Source organism: Rhincodon typus, chromosome 8, assembly GCF_021869965.1.
Source record: "Rhincodon typus isolate 14 chromosome 8, sRhiTyp1.1, whole genome shotgun sequence".
NCBI classification, from domain to species: Eukaryota; Metazoa; Chordata; class Chondrichthyes; order Orectolobiformes; family Rhincodontidae; genus Rhincodon; species Rhincodon typus.
In genome coordinates, this window is record NC_063339.1 from 28,808,367 (window position 1) to 28,831,658 (window position 23,292).

The 23,292-nt window shown below is 38.5% G+C and overlaps 1 protein-coding gene across 2 annotated transcripts in view; it reads right to left on the reverse strand.

Moving 5' to 3' along the window:
* ptpn21 (protein tyrosine phosphatase non-receptor type 21) overlaps positions 1 to 23,292 on the reverse strand; it is an 89,988-nt gene that overhangs the window by 40,599 nt on the left and 26,097 nt on the right. For both annotated transcript variants that reach the window (XM_048600013.1, XM_048600014.1), the window contains 5 exons: positions 23,092 to 23,179; positions 19,454 to 19,542; positions 13,875 to 13,962; positions 12,174 to 12,256; positions 5,804 to 5,864 (listed from right to left, as the gene is read on the reverse strand). In XM_048600013.1, the coding sequence (XP_048455970.1) occupies positions 5,804 to 5,864; positions 12,174 to 12,256; positions 13,875 to 13,962; positions 19,454 to 19,542; positions 23,092 to 23,179 (409 nt within the window). The remainder of the gene's footprint in view (positions 1 to 5,803; positions 5,865 to 12,173; positions 12,257 to 13,874; positions 13,963 to 19,453; positions 19,543 to 23,091; positions 23,180 to 23,292) is intronic.

Below are 23,292 nucleotides of genomic sequence, written 5' to 3' on the forward strand. Positions count from 1 at the left end.
CAACATTGCATTTGCCTTCCTAACTGCCAACTGAACCTGCATGTTAACCTGAAAAGAGAATCCTGAAGTAGAACTCCCAGATCCCCTTGTGCTTCAGATTTTCAAAGCCTTTCCCCATTTAGAAAATAGCCTATGTCTCTAATCTTCTTACCAAAGCGCATAACCTCTCACTTTTCCACATTTACATTCCATCTGCCACTTCTTTCCCCACTCTTCTAATCTGTCCAGGTTCTTCTGCAGCCTATCCACTTCCTCAAGACTACTGTGTCATCTGCAAACTTGGCAACAATGCCCTTAGTTCCTTTGTTCTAATCGTCTGTATGGCGTGCATATCTGGTGATCCTAATGTTGTCGCTATGGAATGCCACCAGTCACCATGGGTCAGAAGGCAGACAGCAGGGATAAAGGTGGCCTGAAAAAAATTCTAGTGTGAAAGCATGTTATATTCAACCACGAGGAACTGCCCAGTAGAAAACAGACTATACAAAAGGATATGGAGACTTTAGTGGAGTTACATGGGATTATAAATTTATTGATAAACTTGCAAAATGAAAAGAATATCACAGATTACAGTACAAAATTTGTTTAAAATCATGTAATCAGGGGACCAGTATAAATTCTGTGGAAAGGTCACCGGACCTGAAACATTAACTGTTTTCTCCTTCACAGATGCTGCCAGACCTGCTGAGCTTTTCCAGCAACTTTGCTTTTGTTCCCAAATCAAAGAGTGCTGCTTCCAATAACTGAGGGATCACACATACAAGATCAAGATTCAAAAATTCAGAAGACAGAGTAAGAGAACACTGTTGCAAGTAGTATCCATTTCTATACTGGTCACACCAGGCACTGAAACTCTTATTCTAGCCTGATTAAGTTTAAGACTGTAAGATTAGATAGCCCACCTGATTTGGCAAAAAAAGTGTAGGTTTTAGAGATGCCAAACGAAATTGGCTAACATACATTCATGCAAAATTACTGATAAAATATACATTTTAGGAAAGCAATTAACTTGAGCTAGAAACCCATTCACTGCAGGCAATTTGTAACACATTCCTCAATTGGTTAGTTGAAAACTTTAAGAAAGAGGATTTTATTATTAATCAAAATAAAAGAGTAAGCATGAGTGAATATTAGATTAGATCATAATACAAACATATTAATACAGAACAGAAATAAGCCACATGGCTCAAGTCTATTCCACTTTTCAATAACGTTATGGCCAATCTGCTTGTTTTCAGAGTTCCACATTCCTATTTACCCCCATAACCTTGAATCCCTTGCCTAACAAGGGATGATGTGTGGCAAGTGGTGAGGAAACCAAAATGAGGGAAATATATACTTGGCTTCATTCTTAGCAAACTGCCAACTGCAGATGAATTTGTCCATGCCAAGAATCAGTAAGAGTGAAACAATGTCCTACCTTCACGTTGAGAATACCCTCCATCGTGTTCTGTAGCGCTAACGCTGCATTAAATGGGACAGACTTCAAACACATCTAACAACTCAAGACTCAGTATCCTGGGATATATCAGTAGTAGCAAAACTGTACTCCAAAAGAATCTGCATCCTCATGACCTGGCATTTCCCCACTCTACCATTACCTTCAAGCAGGGGGTGGGGGTCAGCTCAGGTTCAAAGTAGAGTTTAGGAGGGCATGTCAAGAGCAGCATCCAGCATACCTAAAACAGAGGTGTCAATCTGCTGAAGCTATATAATAGAACTACGTGTGTGCACACAGCAAAAGCATAGCATAAGTAATTCCACAACCAAATATTCAGATCTTAGCTCAGCAGTCCTGCCACATATAGTCAAGAAATGTGACAGACAATTAAACAACTCACTGGGGGAGCCCTGCATATCAAGCTAAGGCTGAAGCATCTGTAACAATCTTCAGCCAGAAGTACCAAAGTACATGGTCAATCTCACCTTCCTCCAGAGGGCCCACAGGATCACAGATGGCAGTTTTCAGTCAATTCAGCCATATGATATTAAGAAATGATTGGAAGCACTACATACAGTAAAGGTTATGGAACATGAAAACATTCCAGCAACAGTACTGAAGACTAGTGTTCCAAAACTTTCATGCCCCTAGCCAAGCTGTTCCAGTACAGTTACAAAACTGGCATCTACCTGACCAGGTGGAAAACTGCCCAGGTATGTCCTCTGCACAATAAGTTGGACAAATCCAACCTGATGGAACAGATCAAGAGTGCTATCAAGCAGCACTTGCTTAGCAATAGCCTGCTCACTGAGGCCAAGTTTGGGTTCTCTCAGGCCCACTCAGCTCCTGACCTCTTTTCTATGTTTTGGACAAAAGCTGTAATAAGACCTGAACTCCAGAAGCAAAGTGACAATGACAGCCTTTGACATCGATTCTACATTTAACAGAATGTGGCATGAAGAGGCTCAACCAAAACTGGAGTCAATGGCAAAACACTGCTGTTTGGAGTCTTACCTGGCACAAATGAAGATGGTTGAAGGTCAGCCTGGAGCAAAGCTGACTATCTCTGCATTAGTTACTCAGGGTAGTGACCTTGGCCCAAAATCAAGGCTTGGGCTGATGTGGCAAGTAATATCCACACCACATAAGTACCAACCAATGATCATCTCCGACAAGAGAAAATTTAATCATCACCACTTGATATTCACAGCATTACCACCATTGACTCCCCTACTATAAACATCCCAAGAGTTATCATTGACGAGAAACTGAACTGGATTAGTCATATAAATGCTGAGGATATAAGAACAGGTCAGTAGCTATGAATCATGCAGTGAACCGTTCACTTCCTGACTCCTTAAAGCTTGCCAACCAATGCAACACACAAGTCGGGGGTGTGATGGAATCTTCCCCACTTGTCTGGGTGTGCAGCTCCAACAATACAAGAAGCTTGACACTACCCAGGACAAAGCACACTGCTTGATTAGCACACATCCACAAGCATGCACCACAAAAACTCAGTAACGGCTTTCCTTACTGTCTACAAGATGCACTGTAGAAATTCACCAAGGCTCCTTAGACAACAGCTTCCAAAGCTAGCACTACAACAATTTGGAAGGCAAGGGCAGCAGGCACACAGGAACACCACCAGCAAATTCCCCTCCAAGCCACTCACTATCCTGAGTTAGAAATATATCATCATTCCTTCACTGTCACTGGGTCAAAAATCCTGGAATTCTTTCCCTAACGGTATTGTGGGTCTACCTACAGCACATGGACTGCAGCGGTTCAAGAAGGCAGCTCACCACCACCTTCTCAAGGGAAATGAGGGACAGGCAATAAATGCTGGCCCAGTCAGTGATACCCACATCCCACAAATGAATAGAAATAAAAATTAATGATGGCAAAAAAGTACTCGCCCAGCCAGTGATGCCCATGTCCAGTGATTGAATAAAAAGCTAGTCAACAGGTTCTGAAGGAGGATCAAAAACAATGGCTTCAGCTTCCCCACTATTTAATTGGAGCAAATTTCTGCTCATTGATCTTAGGTAAAATTGCAAAATGGGAAATTAATTGGCAGATGACATTTAACAGATAAATGAGGTAATGCATTTTCATAGGAAGAACAGGGAGGTCACATAATATTTGCAAAGCACAGGTTTGGTGTGGTAGGGGACAATGGAGCTTCAGCATAAACGCATAAATCACTATCATGTATGTCACAGACATTAGACCATAAAATATACACCAATTAGCAAGACCATAAAACAAAAAACAATGCTTTACTTCTAGAGGGACAGAATTGAAGTTATGCCGAGCATGTATCAGGGGAGGCGATGGCCTAGTTGTAATATTGGTGGACTGTTAACGCAAACAATGTTCTGGAGACCCGGGTTTAAATCTTGCCATGGCAAATGGTGGAATTTGAATTCAATAAATATTTGGAATGACAATGAATCCATTGTCAATTGTCGGAAAAACTCATCTGGTTCACTAATGTCCTTTAGGGAAGGAAACGGCCATGCTTGCCTGGTCTGGCCTACATGTCACCCCAGACCCACAGCAATGTGGTTGACTCTTAACTAAATTAGGGATAGACAATAAATGCTGCCTAGCCAGTGATGCCCTCATCCCATGAATGAATAAAGGAAAAAAAATGATTCGAACCTTGATTAGGCAATAAAGTACTTAGGAGTATCTCACGCAGTTCTGGCTGTCATATTATCAAAAGAATTTAAGGAAAGGATGCATCATGGCTTGGTACGGCAACTGCTCTGCCCAGGACCACAAGAAACTACAGAAAGTTAAGAACACAGCCCAGACAATCATGTAAGCCAACTTTTCATCAAATGACCCTATCTATACTTCTCGATGCTGCGGAAAGGCAGCCAACATCAAAGACCCCTCCCATCCCAGTTATAATCTCTTCCATCAGGCAGAAGATACAAAATTTTAAACTCACATACTAACAAGTTCAAGAACAGCTTCTTTCCCACTGTTATTAGACTTCTGAACGGACCCGTAAAGTTTCAAATCAAATGCTGATCTTGCTTTCTGTGCACCTTCTTTGCAGCCGTAACTTTGTATTCCTCACTCTGTTCAATCACCCTATGATCTGTGTTTTTGTACATTATGATCTGCCTGTATTGCACGCAAAAAACTTTTCACTGTATTTAGGTACATGTAGCAATAAATCAAATCACTTATGGGGAACAGCGTAACTAGAAGCTGTTATTTTAAAAGATACTCACCAAGAAATCTAATTGCGAATTCAGAAGAAACTTCCTTACTCAAAGTATGGACAGAGCATGGGATTCAATGTTTGTAAATTGGTTTAAGCAAATAATATAGATGCATTTAAGGTGAAACCAGGCAAGCATTTGAGGGAGAAGGGAATAGATAATTCAGAGAAGGAAAGCTGACAGGAGGCTCAAGTGGAGCATGAAAATAAAATCAACTGGCTAGGTGGATGGTTTGTTTGTTTCTTTTTTCATCCAGCACATTGTAAAACTTTTTTTTTAAATCCTAACAGACAACATTTACTGTTTTCCCTTCATCAACTCACTTAGTTACTTCACTGTCAATGGAAACAGTTACACATGATCTTTTGATCATAAATCTATGCAGGCTCTCCTTAATTAACTCAAACCTCCGATTATTGTTTCTAAACTCTTATCCACCACTCAGATTAAATTAAGCAGTCTGTAGTTACAAGGGATACCCTCAACTTTTCTTCGTAAACGGCATTAAATTCTCCATTCTCCAAACTTTAGGCACCTCCCAGTTGTAGGGACAATTACTGCAACCATTTCTGCTATCTCCGCTCCCACTTCCTCTAGCAACCTGTAATGCAAGCCATGTGGAGCAGGCAACCTACCCACTCTTAGCTGAGTCACCCTTTCCAGTACATGCTGGCTAATAATTTTTACATTGTCAATTATCACTGTTTTTATGGATATTTTGTCAGCATTTTCTTCCGTAGTAAACACCGTACAAAGTAACTATTAGGCATTCCAGCCTTGCACCGAAGCATATATTATCCTCCTTGTCCCTAATGGGATCACCGTCATCTCTTACCATACACAAGCCAGATGATGATATTTGGGATCCTTTTTATGTTAACTGTCATTCTATTTTCATATTCACTCTTTGCCATTTTACTCGTTTCCCTTTTGGCTTATTCTGCTTGACCTGATGCACGCTTCAAGAATTCATCAGATATCCAACATATTCTCTATCTCCCTCCCTTTTCATCAAAGGACTACCATTAATTATTTGGTGGTAGTACTAAACAAGACTTTTTAAAATCTGAAAGTCATGTTAGGAACAAACTGAAAAGTTACAAGGCCACATTTCACGTACCAATGATATTCTTGACAACATGCTCCTTCGGACTGGGCTTACTGAAGCGGTCTGAGCTTGTCTGAAATCAAAAATTAAATGGTTATTGAAATTCAAATTATTTTGCTTCTAAAATTAAAAAAAAATTAAATGCCTTTCAGGGATTTTAGAGCGAAATGGAAACTAAAATGCAGTTAAGAAAAGAATTGGAATTATAAAGCTGGTCACCATAACGATGACCATGAAATTATCACAAAAACTCCCCTGGTCCATGAAGGTCCTTTAGGGAAAGAAATGTGCTGTCTTTACCAGTCTCGCCCAAGTGATTGACTTTTAACTTCCCTCTGAAATGGGCGAGCAAGCCATTCAGTTCAAGGGCAATTAGAAATAGGAATCAAATGCTGGCATTGTCAGTGAAGCCACATTTCCCAAAAGTCATTTTAAAAATTACTTCACTGCAAAACCTAACATTTTGAGTTCAGTGACTCTTCATTAACATTTGAAGCATTAACTCTTTCTTCCCACAGATGCTGCCAGACCAGTTGAGTTTCACTAGCAATTTCTGTTTTAGATCTGCAGCATCTGCAGTTTTTTGATGTCACATTTTAGCTCACAATTTTCAGCTTACCTTTATCCTTCCTATATTACAACATGGGTCATATTGTAACACAAAATCTAAAGAAATTTGAAAATCTATACACATATCATTTTACAATGGCAAAGCATAGAGACAGGCTATTCATGCACAGCGTGGCACACTGGAGCACTTTGGGAAGCCAGAATGAGACTTGGACCTGACATTACCGAGCTGTGGCCATCAAGGAATTTACACAAAAGACGATGTATTTTTATTTCTGTGCTTTTAAAATTGTGGACTGAAATGATGAACTGTTTTAAAGATGTTTAGAGGATTGCTGCATGTTTTGAGAAGTTACCTCACATTCATAGTAAGCATCATTTAAACAGCTGCTTGAAAAAAACGTAATTAACAATTAGATTACAGATGAACTGAAGCCAAGGGGGTTTTGTATTCAGATGGAGCTCTGGTTGGCAACACTGGACTAGTGACCAGTTATTGATGACAAATTGACATATTTGCTTACCACCAACTTTAATTAGTTTTCAGGTAACTGAACAGCTTGGGCCTGAGAACAAAATATAGAGAAGTAATCAGATCTCCACTAGCTCAGGAGCTCAATCTATTGTCTGCAGTGAAAATGCACTTTAAAAATTGAAGACAGCAATTTTATCTTCAGTAGTTGCTGGAAGTTGTGCCTTTTTAAGTTGATAAGTCAGAGACCTTTAGTAAGTGAATCAACTCTCTGTGCCTCTTGCGAACCGGTGGAAAAAGTCTTCTGATCAGCATGAACCAACTCAACAGATCTTGCGAACAAAGACTACTGACCTGCTTTCCCAGTTTTTCTATTGTCATTTTTTTTTCCTGTCTATGTCAGTGTGTGTAAGGGAGCATTTAAAAAAGAATTAGAGTTTTAATTTGTAGCGTTTTATGCAGATGGTTTATAACTGTTTATCTGTAGCTTGAGTTTAATTTTTTGTAATAAATAGCAATTCTTGTTCAGTACCAAAACTTGGTCCGTGCTTATCAACCAGAGTCTGAAAAATCAATTTTGAATACTTATTTTTAAATGTTTGACTTTTTAAAAAAAATAATGCACGGGATGTGGATGTTGCTGACAAGGATTTGTTGCCAGTCTCCAATTGCCCAATGGACAGTTAAGAGTCAACCACAGTGGAGTCACATGTAGACCAGACCAAGTAAAGATGACAGATTTCTTTCCCTAAATGACATTAATAAACCAGGTGAGATTTTTCAACAATTGACAACAGTTTTGTGGTCATCATTAGATTCTTAATTCCAGATTATTATTGAAGTCAAATTCCGCCATCTGCCATGGCAGAATTCGAACATTACCAAGGTCTCTGGATTAATAGTCAAGCAGTAAAATCACTAGGCCATCACCGCCCATAACGCTGGGAATAGCGAGGATCGATTTTTAGCACATTAACTTAGGGGCGGTAACATTTAGGTGTTCATATATATAAACTAATAAAAATTAGTAAACAGGTACAAAAGCACAAGAAAAAATAGAATGATGGACTTCATTTCAAATGCTATAGAGACAAGAAAGGTCATAAATTCAGTTCTTGATTCACAGCAGACGACCATACTTTGGAATATGCAAGGTATATAAAAAATGGTCTCAGTGTGCTAGCCTAAGGAAAGGGAAATTATTGCAGTTTGAATTTCTGTTATACTTCAAGTTAACAAGTGAGTTCTACAAGCAAACATGACTAAAAAGCACTCAAGTTACTGAGGATCATCCAGTTTATTTGGTCATTTAAATATTTTGTCTATTCATTTTATTTCTCCTAAGTTTTTTTTAAACCTCAATGTAAATTGTTCTGATTACAGATCACAGAATTTCATTTTATGCCAATGTCTAAACAATTATATATGATTTTTGGCTGTTAAAAGGACAGTGGATAATTATTGAAGATTAAATAAAATTGCAAGACTTCTGGCAACAGGTGGGAAAGTGGGACTGAGTGAACTGTTCATGCAGAGAGCTGGCACAGGCCAAACAGGATGAAAGGTGTCCTTCCATGCTGTAACCATGCAATGATTTTATAAAGAAAGAAAAATCCTCCAGACAGACAGAGATTACTAACTTGTATAATAGACAGGTAAGGAAGACAAAAAAAAATACTATTTGGCTCATCCTTATTTGGGAGGAAAGGACTTGAAAGGAAAGGTAAATGGGAAAATGGAAAAAAAAAATCATAGAATTACAGAGAATGGTCACACAGCACAGGAGGCATTCAATTCATTACATCTACACCCAATTTAAATCAATGCCACTCTCCCACCTTTTTTGCTCTTCCTTTTCAAAAAGGATTCAATTTCTTCTTGAATGCTTCAATTGAACCTGCCTGCACCACCACAGGCATGTTGCCACTGTTTCTTTTGTTAATTATGTTGAATCTGCAATATCTAGTTCTCAATCCTTTCACCACTGGAATATTCTTTTTCCCTTTGCATCATGTCCAAACCCTTCATGATACTGAATACTTCTACCAAATCTCCTCTCAACCTCCTTTTCTCCAAACTGACTCATCAGAATTTAGAAGGATGAAAGGCAACCTTCTTAAAATATACTAGATTCTTAAGGAGCTTGACAGGGTAGATAGAATCATCATAGCATCCCTAAGTGTGGAAACAGGCCATTTGGCCCAACAAGTCCACACCGCCCCTCCAAAGAGCATCCCACCCAGACCCATTATCCTATCCCTGATTTTCCCCAAGTCTAACCTGCCTAACCTAAACATCCTTGGGCACTATAGACAATTTAGCATGGCCAATCCACCTACCCTGCACATCTTTGGACTATGGGAGGAAACCGGTGCACAAAAGGAAACCCATGCAGACACGGGGAGAATGTGCAAACTCCACAGAAGCAGTCGCCAGAGGCTGGAATCGAATCCAGGTCCCTGGCGCTGAGAGGCAGCAGTGCTAACCACTGAGCCACCATGCCACCCATTGAATGGTTGCTTCTAGTTGTGGGACAGTCTAGGACCAGACGGCATAATCTCAGAATAAGAGGTCACACATTTAACACACAGAAAGGGAAGAAGTTCTTCTCTCAAAGGGTAGCAAATCTGTTCAAAACTTCATTGCAGAGGGGTGTAGAGACTCAGTTATTAAGGCTGAGACAGACAGACTTTTAATCAGAACGGGAATCAAGGGTCATGGCGTAAAGGCAGTAAAGTGGTCCGTGGGTGATCAGATCAACCAAGAACTCAACGAATGGCAGAGCAGATTTGATGACTGAATTGCCTACTTCCACTCCTCTGTCTTATGCAATGTCCCTCTAAGCTGTGTGGCATTGACTTCTGGTGCCAGAAATCACTACTGTGCATAAACCTTGGAGGTCCACACTGCAGGAAGAAAATTAGAGGGAATGCTAGTCTTACTGCTCCATCTTCTACAAATGATGTAAATGAATTTCCACATCTTTGGAACCATTCTTGTGAATCTTTTCCTCATTTCATCTCATGCCTTCATATCATTGCTGAAATGTGGCACCCAGAACTGGACATAACACTCCAGTCGTAGCTAAGCCAGAGCTTTTTTAAATATATATGTTTAGCACAACTTTTGTTTTTATCTTCTATGCCCTTGTTAATAAAATCTAGAATGTCATAGGACAACCGTAAGACATAGCAGCAGGATTAGGCCCATTCAGGTGCTGGAAACAAGCTCACTATTCCTGAAGTCATCACAAAAGATTTTAGGAAGTAAAATTTCCAATTTACCTGTCTTTTAAGACCCAGGTTGATAGAAACCATGGATCAGGTTCTGCACTTAGCAAGAATTACTATTTATTACAAACGAACAGACTCTAGCTTCAGGTAAGCAATTGTATGAACTGTCAGCATATAACTATGAGCTAAAACTCCCCCTCACACATACATATACATAACCACAAAGGACAAGAAACGAGAGCGTTATCGACTGCGAAAAAAGCAGTTCAGCGGTCTCTGTTGACAGGATTTGCTGAAACATTCTTCTACTGATTTTAATGCTGCTTCTTGAGCTTCCTTTTTCAGATGTTTTCACTGGTTTTCAGGAGGGACAGGGCCTGGTTCACTCTTACAAAACAGCACTGGCTTATGAATTAAAGTTCATGGCTTACAACAACTGGAGTAAAAAAAGAAAGCTGTTTTCCTTGAGCTTTAAAAAAGGTTTCGCTACAGAGAACAATGAGAGGTCCTGAACTTTGCTGTATCTGCTCTCAGCCCGAAGCTTTTCAGCTACCCAAGAACCAATTACATAGTTGACGACAGACAGAAGGCATGTGGCACCAATTAATGGTCACTAGGCCAGAGACCAAAATACTACTTTTTGCTACCCAACATTCCATTTGCATAGAACCCTTTGGCTCCAGCTTGTCTGCAAACTACACCTCAGCTACTGCTTGAACCATAAGCTGTGTAAACAGCAAATGTAAGGTTACTTTCCTTCAAACCATGCACCAGTCCTTGGTTTTAAAACAGTTCTGTTCTCATTTCAGTCCATGACAAAAAATACAGAAGAAATAAAAATACAAAATCTTTACAGTACATCACATCAAAAGCATTCCTGTCAATCTTCTTTCTCCCCATCAATAAACTCCAGAAATTTAGTTAAATTGGATTTATCCATAACGCCTGTGCTAGCTTTCCTAAATTAAACCACATTTGCTCGTGACTATTCATTTTTCCCGAATTATCATCATTTCCAGAAGCTTCCCCATCACAGAGGTTAAAATGACTGGCCTGATGTTTCCATGTTATTCTTTATATCCTTTTTCTGAAAAGGAATATAAACATTTGCAATTCTCCAGTCCTCTGGCCCTTCGCTAAGACAGCATAATTATGGCCAGCACCTCTGCAATTTCCATTCCTATTTCTGAGAATATACTTGCATGCATACCATCCAGTCCCACAGTGAATCATCAACTTTACATGGTCAGCCTATCCAATACCTTATTGATGACCTTATCCATTTTAAACACAACCATGTTTCTGAATTAACTCCTTATTCACCACAACCTGTGCAGCATCATGTTCTTTGGCAAAGAAATAGCAGGTATCCATGAAGTACTTCAACCAGGCCTCCGCGTGCACACACAAGTCCTGTTTTTGGTCCTTAAATCACCTGCACCCCTCTTTTCACTACTGCCTATTCAAGACTTTTGGATTCCCTTTTACATTAGCTGTGAGCCACTTTTCATACTGTCTCTCCGTTTGTTTTATATGCCTTTTCATTTCCCTTCAGAATCTCTATATTCAGTCTGTTTCTTTACCTACCGGACTTCCATCATTTGCACATTATTTCTTTTTCACCTCAATGTCCATTGCTTTTATCATTCAGGGAGAGGAGGATCAGGTTACCTGCTTTTCCACTTCATGAGAATATCCTTGTCTGTACGCTAGCTCTCTCTAAAGGCCATCTACTGTTCAGTTGCTGTTTTGCCTGCCAACCTTAGATTCCAATTGATCTGGACCGATTACCTGCTTACCTTGCCCCTACTTAATCCAATCAATCAGTCTTAACCTGAATTGGTCTTTGTCCTTTTCTATAGCCAACCTAATCCTTATAATACAATGATTACTGTTTCCTAAACACTGCCCAACTGATACTTGACAAAAAAAAGCAAACATTTCGCAGAACTGTCACCTCTGGATGACACAAGTGAATCTTTAAACTTAGGGAAAATAGAAATTAAAGTTAAGATTGCCATTTTATTCCAAGCATCTTCAGTTTCATTTCAAAAAACAATACCAGAAATAGTGTATATACTACTTAATAGATGAACTATATACTTACAAGTTACAGTTTTTATTCAGACTATAAAACTTGCGGCGTGCAACACACATTCGCCATACATATTTGGATGTTTCCATATCTTCCTGTAGAAATCAAATTAAAACCAGTGACAACCAGCTTCTATAATTTCCCACTTGTATGAAAAGTTAGCAGAAAAAAATTATGGATGTACATAGCAAAGAGACATGTTCAACTTTTCAGGTGTAACCATTTATCAGAAAAGAGAGCTAAAGACTAGCAACGACTTCAATTTGAAAAAGAGACAAGGAAGATGACTTGAATAATCTATAACTGCTTCTTAGAATATTCTACCAAAGGACAGGTCAGCCAGTAATGTTCCCATAGATGACCATTCAGCAAACACTTACAAGCGCAGACTTTTTCCAGCATTCAATTATATCATAGTTGATTTTTAACTCAACTCCATTTACTCACTTTGTTCCATATCAATTGATTTCCGGTACGGCCTGGTCCATTTCTCCTCACTTTTTAAGTTAAGTATAGAAACGTAGAGCAGCAGTGGACCATTCTGCTCTTCAAATCTGCTTTGAAATTCAATATGAATCACAGAATCATAGAATCCCTACAGTGTGGAAACAGGCCCTTCGGCCCAACCAGTCCACACCAAACCTCAAAGCATCCCAACCCAGACCCACCCTGCTATAACCCACCTAATCTACACATCCCTGAACACTATGGGCAATTTAGCGTGGCCAATCCATCCAGCATGCACATCTTTGGACAGTGGGAGGAAACCCACGCAGAAACGGGGAGAATGTGCAAACTCCACACAGACAGTCACCCGAGGGTGGAATTGAACCCGGGTCCCTGGCGCTGTGAGGCAGCAGAGCTAACCACTGAGCCACCGTGCTGATCATGTATCTCAATGCCTTATCCCTGATTTTTCTCCATACCCCTCAACGATTTTAAAATCTAAACAAAAACTTTCTTGCATATACTCAGTGACTTGGCCTCCACAGTCATCTGTGGTATGGAATTCCACAGGTTTATTAACCTTTGACTGAAGCGTTTCTTCATCTCAATCCGAAATGGACGATTCCATATCCTGAGACTGTGATCTTGTGACCCATGGTTAAAGTACTTCTATATTTTCAGCTAAGTGCCTCTTAAGCACTATATGCTTCATTGGTCAAAATACTATTTTGCATGCCAAATCCTACAAATGCTCAGTTTTGGGAATTTCCTGACTTCCAATTCAGATTAAAGATGAACCATTTACGAAGGGTTATAAAACAATGTGATGCTTTTTGCATGGTCCAAATAATGAAATATGATGTTTTATTAGCCAGATAAATGCCTTAACTAAAATATTAATGTAAACAAGCTGGAAATCAAATTGAAGACTCTTCCAACTTTTGGGGTTCTATTACTCTGAACATAGTTCTGCAGTGCAAAAATAAATTGATATTACCTCCTCAGATGCAATATCCCTATCTCTTGACTTTAACTATTAATCAAGTAAGGATTATTGTAACTAGGGAAACATTGCAACAACATTGAAGGATATATTACTCTTCCCTTCTAAAGCCACAATCCAGCATGAGTCATTATCTTCAAGCAACAGTACAAATTGATGCGTCTTTCCTCAGATCAGTGCATTCCTTAATTCACTTTGTTACAGTGCAAAATATTAAACTTATACATTAAAAGGACTGAAAATAATAGTTTCAGAGCACTCACAGTCTGGAACTGAATGGTCTCCTCTTTGTTTGCCAGCTCTAATGCAAAGAAGGATTTGTTGTGAGACAAGTTAGATATGTCATTCCATCTAAAATGAAAAAGATAACATTTTCAAAATAGTCATTTCTGTATCAACTGAAGATTTTAAACATTTTTAGCTAAATTAGTAGCGATTCTGCATGTTTATTAGCAAGGAAACAATTAGGTGCAACGCACATGAAACTAATCAAGTCACACAGCATTAATTCAGTGTCATAATATGATTTAGTCATCCCAGCTGCTTAACAGAAAACATTAGAGTGGATAGGAGAGAAGAAAAAAGTACTTCATGTGAAAATTATTCATTTTTTTTTAGTTCAAAGTCTTTTAAAAACATCCACCTTCTAGAAGCAATCATTTGTGTTTCCTCATGATTTTGCAAGCAACTAGACTCAGCTAACATCAGTGATGCACTTTATCAATTAAGAAAGCAGAATATTTTAATTCAAGCTAACAAACTAACTAAAAATGCGAATACCAATTTTTGCTTTGTGTTTAATAACAAATATTCAGTGTTGGGAAGTGAGAGGTTATCCATTTTAGACCTGAGAAACCAACTGTTTTCACTCAATTGTGAGACATAAGGTGATGAGAAGTAAAGGATTTAAGTATCCACGTGTACAAATTACCAAATCTTTGTGTATAGGTACAAAAATAATCAAATAGACAGTGTTGGCCTGCAAAAAAGCTGGAATTCAAAGATAAGGAAATGATGCTTCAGTGGCACATAGCCTTGCTCAGACTCTCAACTGAATCACCATCAGTTCTGGGCACAGAACCTTTAGAAAGATGCATTGACTGTAGAGCAAGTACAGGACAGATTTACTAGAATCAACGATACTGCAGATCAAATAGTTAAATCATTGGCACAGATTGAATGAACTTGGTTTGTACTCTATTCAGTTTAAAAGAAGGGGATAATCTAATCGAAAGGTTTAAAATGATGAATAAACTCAACAGTCATTGAACAGACTAGAATTGCTATAGTGCGGAAAGAGGCCATTGAATCTGCACCAATACTCTCACCCAGACCCACGGTCACCCTATCCCCGTAATCCTGCATTTACCATGGCTAATCCACCTAGCCTGCACATCCCTAGACACGACAGGGCAATTTAGCATGGCCAATCCATCTGACCTGCACATCTGTGGAATGTAGGAATAAACCAGAGCATCCGGCAGAAACCCATGCAGGCACAGGAAGACCATGCGAACTCCATACAGTCGGTCACCCAAGGATGGAATCTGGGTTCCTGCGCTGTGAGGCATCAGTGCTAACCACTGCTGCCCTGAAGGTCCAGAGAAACTATTTCCCCTAGTGGGAATCCAAAACAAGGGAGCAGTAGCTCATATTACAGGTTGGCAAATTAGGCGTGAAAATGGTAGTAAATATCTGAAAAATTCCCTAAAATGTTGATATTGCTCAATTCACGAACTCAGGATTAAGGAGCTAATTTTATTGAGGTTTTAGTATTTTGAAGGGTATTAATCAGGTGGATAAAAGAAAATGTTTTCCCTGGTGCAGGAGTTCAGGACAAGGGGACACAATCTTAAAATCAGAGCCATATAACTAAGGAGAGAATTTGCAAACATCTTCATACAAAGGGAAGTAGAACTATAAAATTCTTTCCCACACAAAGTAGCAAGTGCTCCCTTAGCCTTACTAATTTTAAAAATGATAATTTAATTAGAAAGATTTAAGATGTAGATCAATTATGTCTATTGCTATAATCTATAAAGGACAGCTGCAATATCAGATCTGTGGCAATCTGAATCATGTGGGAAAACTGACTTGGAATCATTCTCACCAATCTATCTGCTGCAGATGCATCTGGAAACAAAGTCCCATCTTCACACCACTTTGGTAATTGGATTGGATTCAGAGCACACCTGACAATTCAAAACTGGGCCACATATGAAGCACTGTGAGCTGTCAACATCAACAGAATGTATTCCATCGCAATCGGTAAACTCAAGGGCCAACATATTTCTCATTCTCATCGCCATCAAACCCGGGAATCTATCTGGAGTCAAGACAACAGTATAGAAAAACATACTAAAAGAAACACCAGGTATACTGGAAATGAGATGCAAAGCTTCAACACAAGGCTACATGCGTGCTACAAACTCAAACCCTCAACCAATTAATCAATTTAAGCTCTGCAAATATATCATATCCATTCAAGATGGTGGTAGATAATGAAACCGTTAATGAGAAGGCTTCACAAACACCCATGTTTAATGAAGCTAGAGTCTCATTTGCTATTGAAAAATACCAGTCTGAAGTTGCAACAATTTTCAGCCAAAAGCTTCAAAATTATCCATCACAACCACCCTTTGAAGGCCTCTCCATGACAGATGCCAAGAAATGTTGAGCAAATGGATACATGCAAAGGCCGCAGAGCCTGACAACATTCTGACTGAAAAATGAGACTTCCAAACATAGCTGTATCCAGAACAAGCTGTTCTGCATCTCCCTGAAAAAGTTGTTCAGGTATTTTACGTTTATAAATCCAAGACAGTCACCAATTATATTGTCTGGATCAACTCTTGATCATCAGCAAAATGATGAGAGGTTTCAGCAACAGGACTATCAGACAGCATTTTCTCACCTGCAAAGCACATCTCCAGCAAGCATCTAACAAACTCCCCTTGAGAATCCCCACCAATATCCAATTACCAAAGTCCCCACCAACATCATTTTGGGGTCACCACTGATCAGAAACTTAAACGGACCAGCCGCATAAATGTTGTGTATATAAGAACACGTTAGGGCTTGGGTATTTTGCAACAGTCGATCCATCCAATTCCCCAAAGTTTGTCCACCATCCACACAACATGTGTCTGGTATGTGATGGAATAGTTTCCACTTGCCTGAATGAGTGCAACTCCAAAGAAAATTAAAGCAGCCCAATGAGTTCATCTGCCAGACATCATCTGTGACTTTGAACACTGTCTCCATCCATCATTGATGCACTGGGGCTTTAACAAACACCAGCACTGGAGTAACTCCTATGGCTTCTTCAACAGTAGCCGACACACCCATTGCTTTAATGTAGGAAATATAGTCACAAATATTTGCACAGCAAACTCCATAAAAGCAAGGCTATAATGACAAGATAATCTGTACTTTGTGTAATTTTAATTAAAGCATAAATTCAGGCCAAGATCCTGGGGAAGAGATCTCATGTTTGTCATCAAAACATTCTATGGGATATTATAAATTCACCACAGCACCCAGATGGGGCTTTGACTGAAATACAGCACTTCGGAGGAGTGCAAAACTGTCAGTGCTGCCCTCAAGTGTCAGCCTTGATTTTATTCTTAAATCCTGGAATGGTACATGAACCCAATTCAAAAGGGAAAGTGCAACCATCGGAACCATGGCTGACACTAAAATAACTCAAAAATTTCTCAGACTACATTCATTTCTGAAAAATGCCTCACTCTAACATTAAGCTTTGCTCCACAGTTGTATTAGTTTTTGTTAACATTGTACTTTGAAAACTTAAATTGAGTCCCCTTTAATGAAGAAATTACAACACTAGATTATGTTAACATTTCTCACAGTTCAACCCTTGAATTCCAGGAATTGTACACATAAATCTGCACTGCACTCTTTATAAGATCAATAGATTCCTCCTAAAGTACAGTGCCCAAAACAACCTGCACTGCTCCGGGTATCGTCTAAGCATGACTTTTAAATTGCTGCATTCTAATCCTTTGGACAAACAAGCCAACATTCCATTAGGCTCTTTGATCATCACTTGTACCATTTTATACGATCCATGTACATGGAGCTTGGGGCGGCATGGTGGCTCAGTGGTTAGCATTGCTGCCTCACAGCACCAGGGACTCAAGTTAAATTTCAGCCTTGGGTGACTATCTGTGTAGAGTTTGCACATTCTCCCAGCATCTGCGTGGGTTTCCTCCAGATGCTCTGGTTTCCTCCCAAAGTCCAAAGGGGAGCAGGTTAGGTGGACTGGCTGCGCTAAATTGGCCAATAGTTTCCAGTAATGTGCAGGTTAATGGATCAGCCATGGAACATGTAGGGTTACAGACATTTTTTTTTTGGGGGGTGGAGGGGGGGAGGTGGTGGAAAAAAGAGAAGAAGAAAAAGGTCTGGATGGGATGGTTTTTGGAGGGTTGGTGTGGACTTGATAGGCTGAATGGCCTGCTTCCGCACTATAGGAATTCTATATTCTGTTTACACCTTCACTAATACTAGCTTTTCATCATTTAGTAAGTATTCTGATATATCCTCTCGTGTCCAAAGCCAATGAGCTCTCATTTACCCATATTTAACTTCATTCATCACAGTTTCACCTATTCCATTAATCTATTAATATTTGATTTTATACATACATCTACAATGCTTACAATGCCTTAAGACTTTAGAAACCAGATATCCAACTTTACCTATATCATCATACAAGTCATTCATAAATCGTGAATAGCTGAGGCCTCAACATAGATAATTTGGGAACTACAGTAACTACCTCCTGCCAATTAGAGGACCTGTCCAGCATCTCTGTGTAATTCTCTTGTCACTCAAGAAGTTTCTTGATCAGGTATTTCATTTGTTCTCAATTGAAGCATGGGCTTCAACTTTTGCCAAGTACCTTGTGAAGAACTTTATCAAAAATGTTCTGAAAGTCCAAAAATTATCTAAAGCCTCTCTGTCACATGTTCACGTCACCTGATGCAGCTGCACCCCAGTTGCCAGGGGACCAGTATTGGGATGGTATTGCATTTACCTGTAGGCTCATGTGCACTTCAGATCTCATTTTCTTTCATTTCTGTCACATTAGCCTCTTCTTCTTTGGGAAGAAAGAAGAACTTGACAATGGGTTGAGATGCCTGTCTTCCCAAAAGATAGAAGAATTATCTGACTCTTCCTTCTAGTTGCACCCCTATACATTTCACCAATGTTTTTTCTAGCCACGTAAGTGCACTCTTTAAACTTAACTAAATGCACACTTGAAGCACTGAATTGACACAGTGAAATCAACTGCTATTTGTACCACTTCTCATCTATTTGAAAACTCGCACTACTATGCAAAAAAAACGGACATTGGATATCAAGAACCAATCTATCTACAAGTAGCTGGTACCTCAAGGCATTGAGAGTCACTCTCAGAATGGATCTTCAAGATCTTCTGCGAACAATCTACTGCAGGTTCTAAAAAAAGGGTTATGATAAACTCATGACTGGGAACCTCAGGTCAAAATATGTATTTCGATTAAGTGCGCATACTCAAGCCTTCCAAACCAAGCAGCCTTTAGCAAATCATCAGAACTGGAATCAAGTGTACCCTAAAATAGTAGCTTAGATGACAACAGAAGAGCTCTGCTAGAAATAAGAAAAACAAAATTACTCATTTTTGATTGGTAGACTGATTAGAAAATTGCAACAATAGTGTTTTTAACATTAATTTAGAAGCATCACTTGGGAATTCAATTTTTGTTAAAATGTTTCTCTTTTATACTATTATGCAGGAACTAACTAACTAAATTATTAAATAAATTCATGTCCTTACTTGAAGACAGAGGGAGGTCTGCTGTTTTTGTGCTTCACAAAGATGCCTTCCAAACATGCACCTAAAAGGAGATCATTTCCTTGGCTATCCTATAAACATTAAAAAAAAAATCAGAACTATGCAGTGACAAGGAATCAATAGACCTTTAAGAGTTCATATGAGTCATATCTATTCAGGAATTTGTGCCAAGTTGTATCATAATGACAAGAGAAAAGGAGAAAAAAGAAATGGCAATCTTCACAAATTTATGGATTGCTCTAGTCATTGTACTTGCTGGTGTGGTGATTGAAAGTAGATTTTTTGCTTTCTTTAGTTTACTGTCTCAAAAATCATTCTCCTCTCTCCTGCCTTCCTTGGACATATTGGCTCACAAGTTCTTCCTGCACTCCAAAAATCTGACTTGATACACTGCAGACTTGTTCTACTTCTGGTCAGTTTGGTATGTTACAGTTGGTCAATTATTTTTAATTATGCAGTTCAATAAATAAAATTATGAATTCAGCTAGACCTACAAACTGTCTCCAATTTAATTTGGTTATTTGTTTAGAATAAATTTAAATAAACAATTGGAGGTTAAAAATAATCAGCGGTGGAATTTCTGATAAAAGTCATGCAAGCAAAAGAAAGCTGGTGGCAGAACCACTGATTTAAGAATTTTTTCTTAAGAACAGTGAGCATTTCATAATCTTGCTGTCCGTTTAAATTTTATGAGAAATGCAGACTATGAACTTTGTGAGCAATCATCTCATTAAATCGTTGCCATAATTTAACCAAGAATTTATTGAAAAATCTGTAAACATTTCTCACTTCAATAAAATTGAAATTTTCAAGTTTAGCAAGTTTCCATAGCGTACTGTCTTATTACTTCAGGCACTTATTTGGTTTTCTATTAATAAATTTGGTGGTGAACTAGCTTTGAGACAGTTGTTTTGCAACATGTTTTTCTGTCATCTGAAGCGAAAGTGGCAGAGTCCAGGTGCCATTCCAGACACGTTCCAGTAAACAATTCACCACAATTTGACATTAATTGTTATACATGTGTCAGCTCTCACACATCAGTACACAAAGATGTAGATTTCACTTCATAAAAAAACTGGGGTCTGTTGATGCAAACTGCAAAGCATCCACAAAAGATGTTGAGAGAAAAGTGTAGACTGCAATGAAAGTAAACTTGGTAATAATACAACTTTAAATTTACTGCAAAGCGATTGTTGATATGTAGATTTAATGGGTCATACTTTCACCTACAGTGCAACCAAGAGATGAAACTCTGTTGGGAGCACCATGTCCAAAGAACAGTCTTCATTTTCTTATCTGCAATATATTCGTAATAATCTAACTTATTTAATCACCCTGTTTTTGCAGGCTCAAGTTTCTACCTTGTGGGGCATTTACATGAAGTATAAACTTCAGATTAGTAGGACAGTAATAATTGCTTATAAAAATTTAGCTATTACCAGTAATGTATAAAACATTGGAACATAGGAACAGGAGTAGGCCATTCAGCCTCTTGAGTCTGTTCTACTATTCAATGAGATCATGGCTGATCTGTGGCCTAACTCCATGTATCTGCCTTTGGCCCATATCCATTAAGACCTTAGATAAATTTTTGTTAATCAATCTCAGATTTCAAATTAACAACTGACGTTTATGCAAGAGAGTTTCAAAACATTTTGCGTAAACAAGTGCTTCCTAACAACTCTCCTGGAAAGTCTGGCCCCGATTTTCACACAGTATCCCTAGTTTTAGGATCTCCAAACAATGGAAGTAGTTTATCTTTATCTACTCCACCTTTTCCTATTAAATCTTGAAGACTTCGATCAGATAACCCCTTAACCTTCTGAATTCGAGAAAACAGGCCTAATTTGTGTAATTTCTCCTCATAACTTAACCCCTGAAGTCTATGTTTCATTCTTGTAAACCTACATTGTACATCCTCTTAAGCCAATATATATTGCCTAAGATGTGGTGCTCAGATGTGCACACAGTACTCCAAGTCGGCTTTAACCACTGTTTTGTATAACGTTAGCATAACTTCTGCATCTTTGTACTCCAGCCCTCTGGACACAAAGGCCTGCATTCCAGTAGTTTTCTTGATTATTTTCTGCACCTACTTGTGACATTTTAAAGATCTATTCACCTGAATCCCCAGTCTCTTCAGATATCCACTGTATTTAATTTCATACCATCCGGAAATTGCTCCGATTAATCCTTTCTCAGTCCAAAATGGATAACCTCACACTTGCTCATACTGAATTCCATCTGCCACAGCTTTGCCCATTAACTTAACATAAAATTACAAAGGGGTATTGATAGACTACCATCTACACTAAGCTGAACAAGTCTTGATGTTGCTTCATTAAGTCTGTTTATAAAAATAAATATTGAAAACCAAAATTCAACTAGATAAGTATGCCGATATGCAAAAGCTCTGAATTTATTACAGGAATAGATTTACGCAAATTTGTTGTAATTACTTCTATTGATGTAATGGAATGGAACATTCCAAAGAGTACATTTCAGCATTGACTAGTTCTAAGCTTCATTGCCACATGCATTACAACTATGATCCATTACATTGTATCATTCATACACTAAACTTTAATGGACTCATTCTACCAAAGACCAACCCTGCAAGATATGCATTAGAACCCATTGTTAAGGCCCAATGTTTTGGCATTGCAGCAATTATCTGGGAAGTTTAAATTTCTGATGGATAATTACGTGGTCTGGAAATCTCCAATAACGTATTCAACTTTGAGCTGGTGTCTTCAGAATGTTCTAACATACTTACCAGGACAGTTACTCAGGAAATGTTAGAGGGATAAAAATCAGTTTTGACTCTTGGATAACTATGAAACTAATAGCTTAATTAAACAGAGAGACCCTCGAAACATCTGACCCATCCCAACAATCAAACCTGCTCCATCCTACCCCTTACCCACCCACGTGGCATTCTATTCTCTCACGTACGTTCCTTACACAACTAGCTTCTTCCAGTACGTTATGAATGAGACTTTGGACCTTAAAGCTATGTTTATTTATTGGATTGCAGCAGATCTTGCTATAAAAAGAGCTTCTGTGAAAATTCTCACAAACATTGCTGGTGTGGTTTGTTAAGTTGTATCTAATGTGATGATCTTGCATCAAAAGTTGGGCAACTTTTTTTTGTCTGAGCTAGATCAAAATTAGGAAATTCAAAACAGACTGGAAAATCTGGGCCAAATGTAAGTGTAACTAGGTTAGAGATGACAAGGTTGAATTATTAGCCAGAATAAGCTGTGACTATACAGATGGTATAAGAAATACTTTGCTGCTTAGGACTATTAGGTTCATTAAATGCTGTGAAGTAATGTTATTTTGCCCATCCATATTAATTTTTTTCTTTTTTCACCAAATCAAGATTATCACTGCCTCTATGTATTCCAAATTCTTGTCTAGGAAACAAAAAACAAAAAAAATGTAAATGTTTAAAATTAAGATTGTGCAATTAGTAACAGAGAGTTGGGGCCAGCTTCACTTAGATTTACTTTTAAATGCAATATCTGTATTTCCCAAAGCCTTCTTTTTTAAGAAGCTTTATGTTCTTCTGTATTTTTTTAATCTTATTCAAAACTCCTCCTCCTCCCAGTTCATACCTTGGCTGCATAGTTTTCATGACCATAACCTTCCATTTTCACCACCTCCTGAAGAAACAATAACTCTGCCTCAGATGGAGTAAAGCCCCTAAAAATATACAGTAGATAAAAACAAATGTTTAAAAGTATTAGCAAACTTAAATTTAGCCCATAGTATGGCAAAATAACATTCATAAATATCCAGTAAACTCAAGACAATTA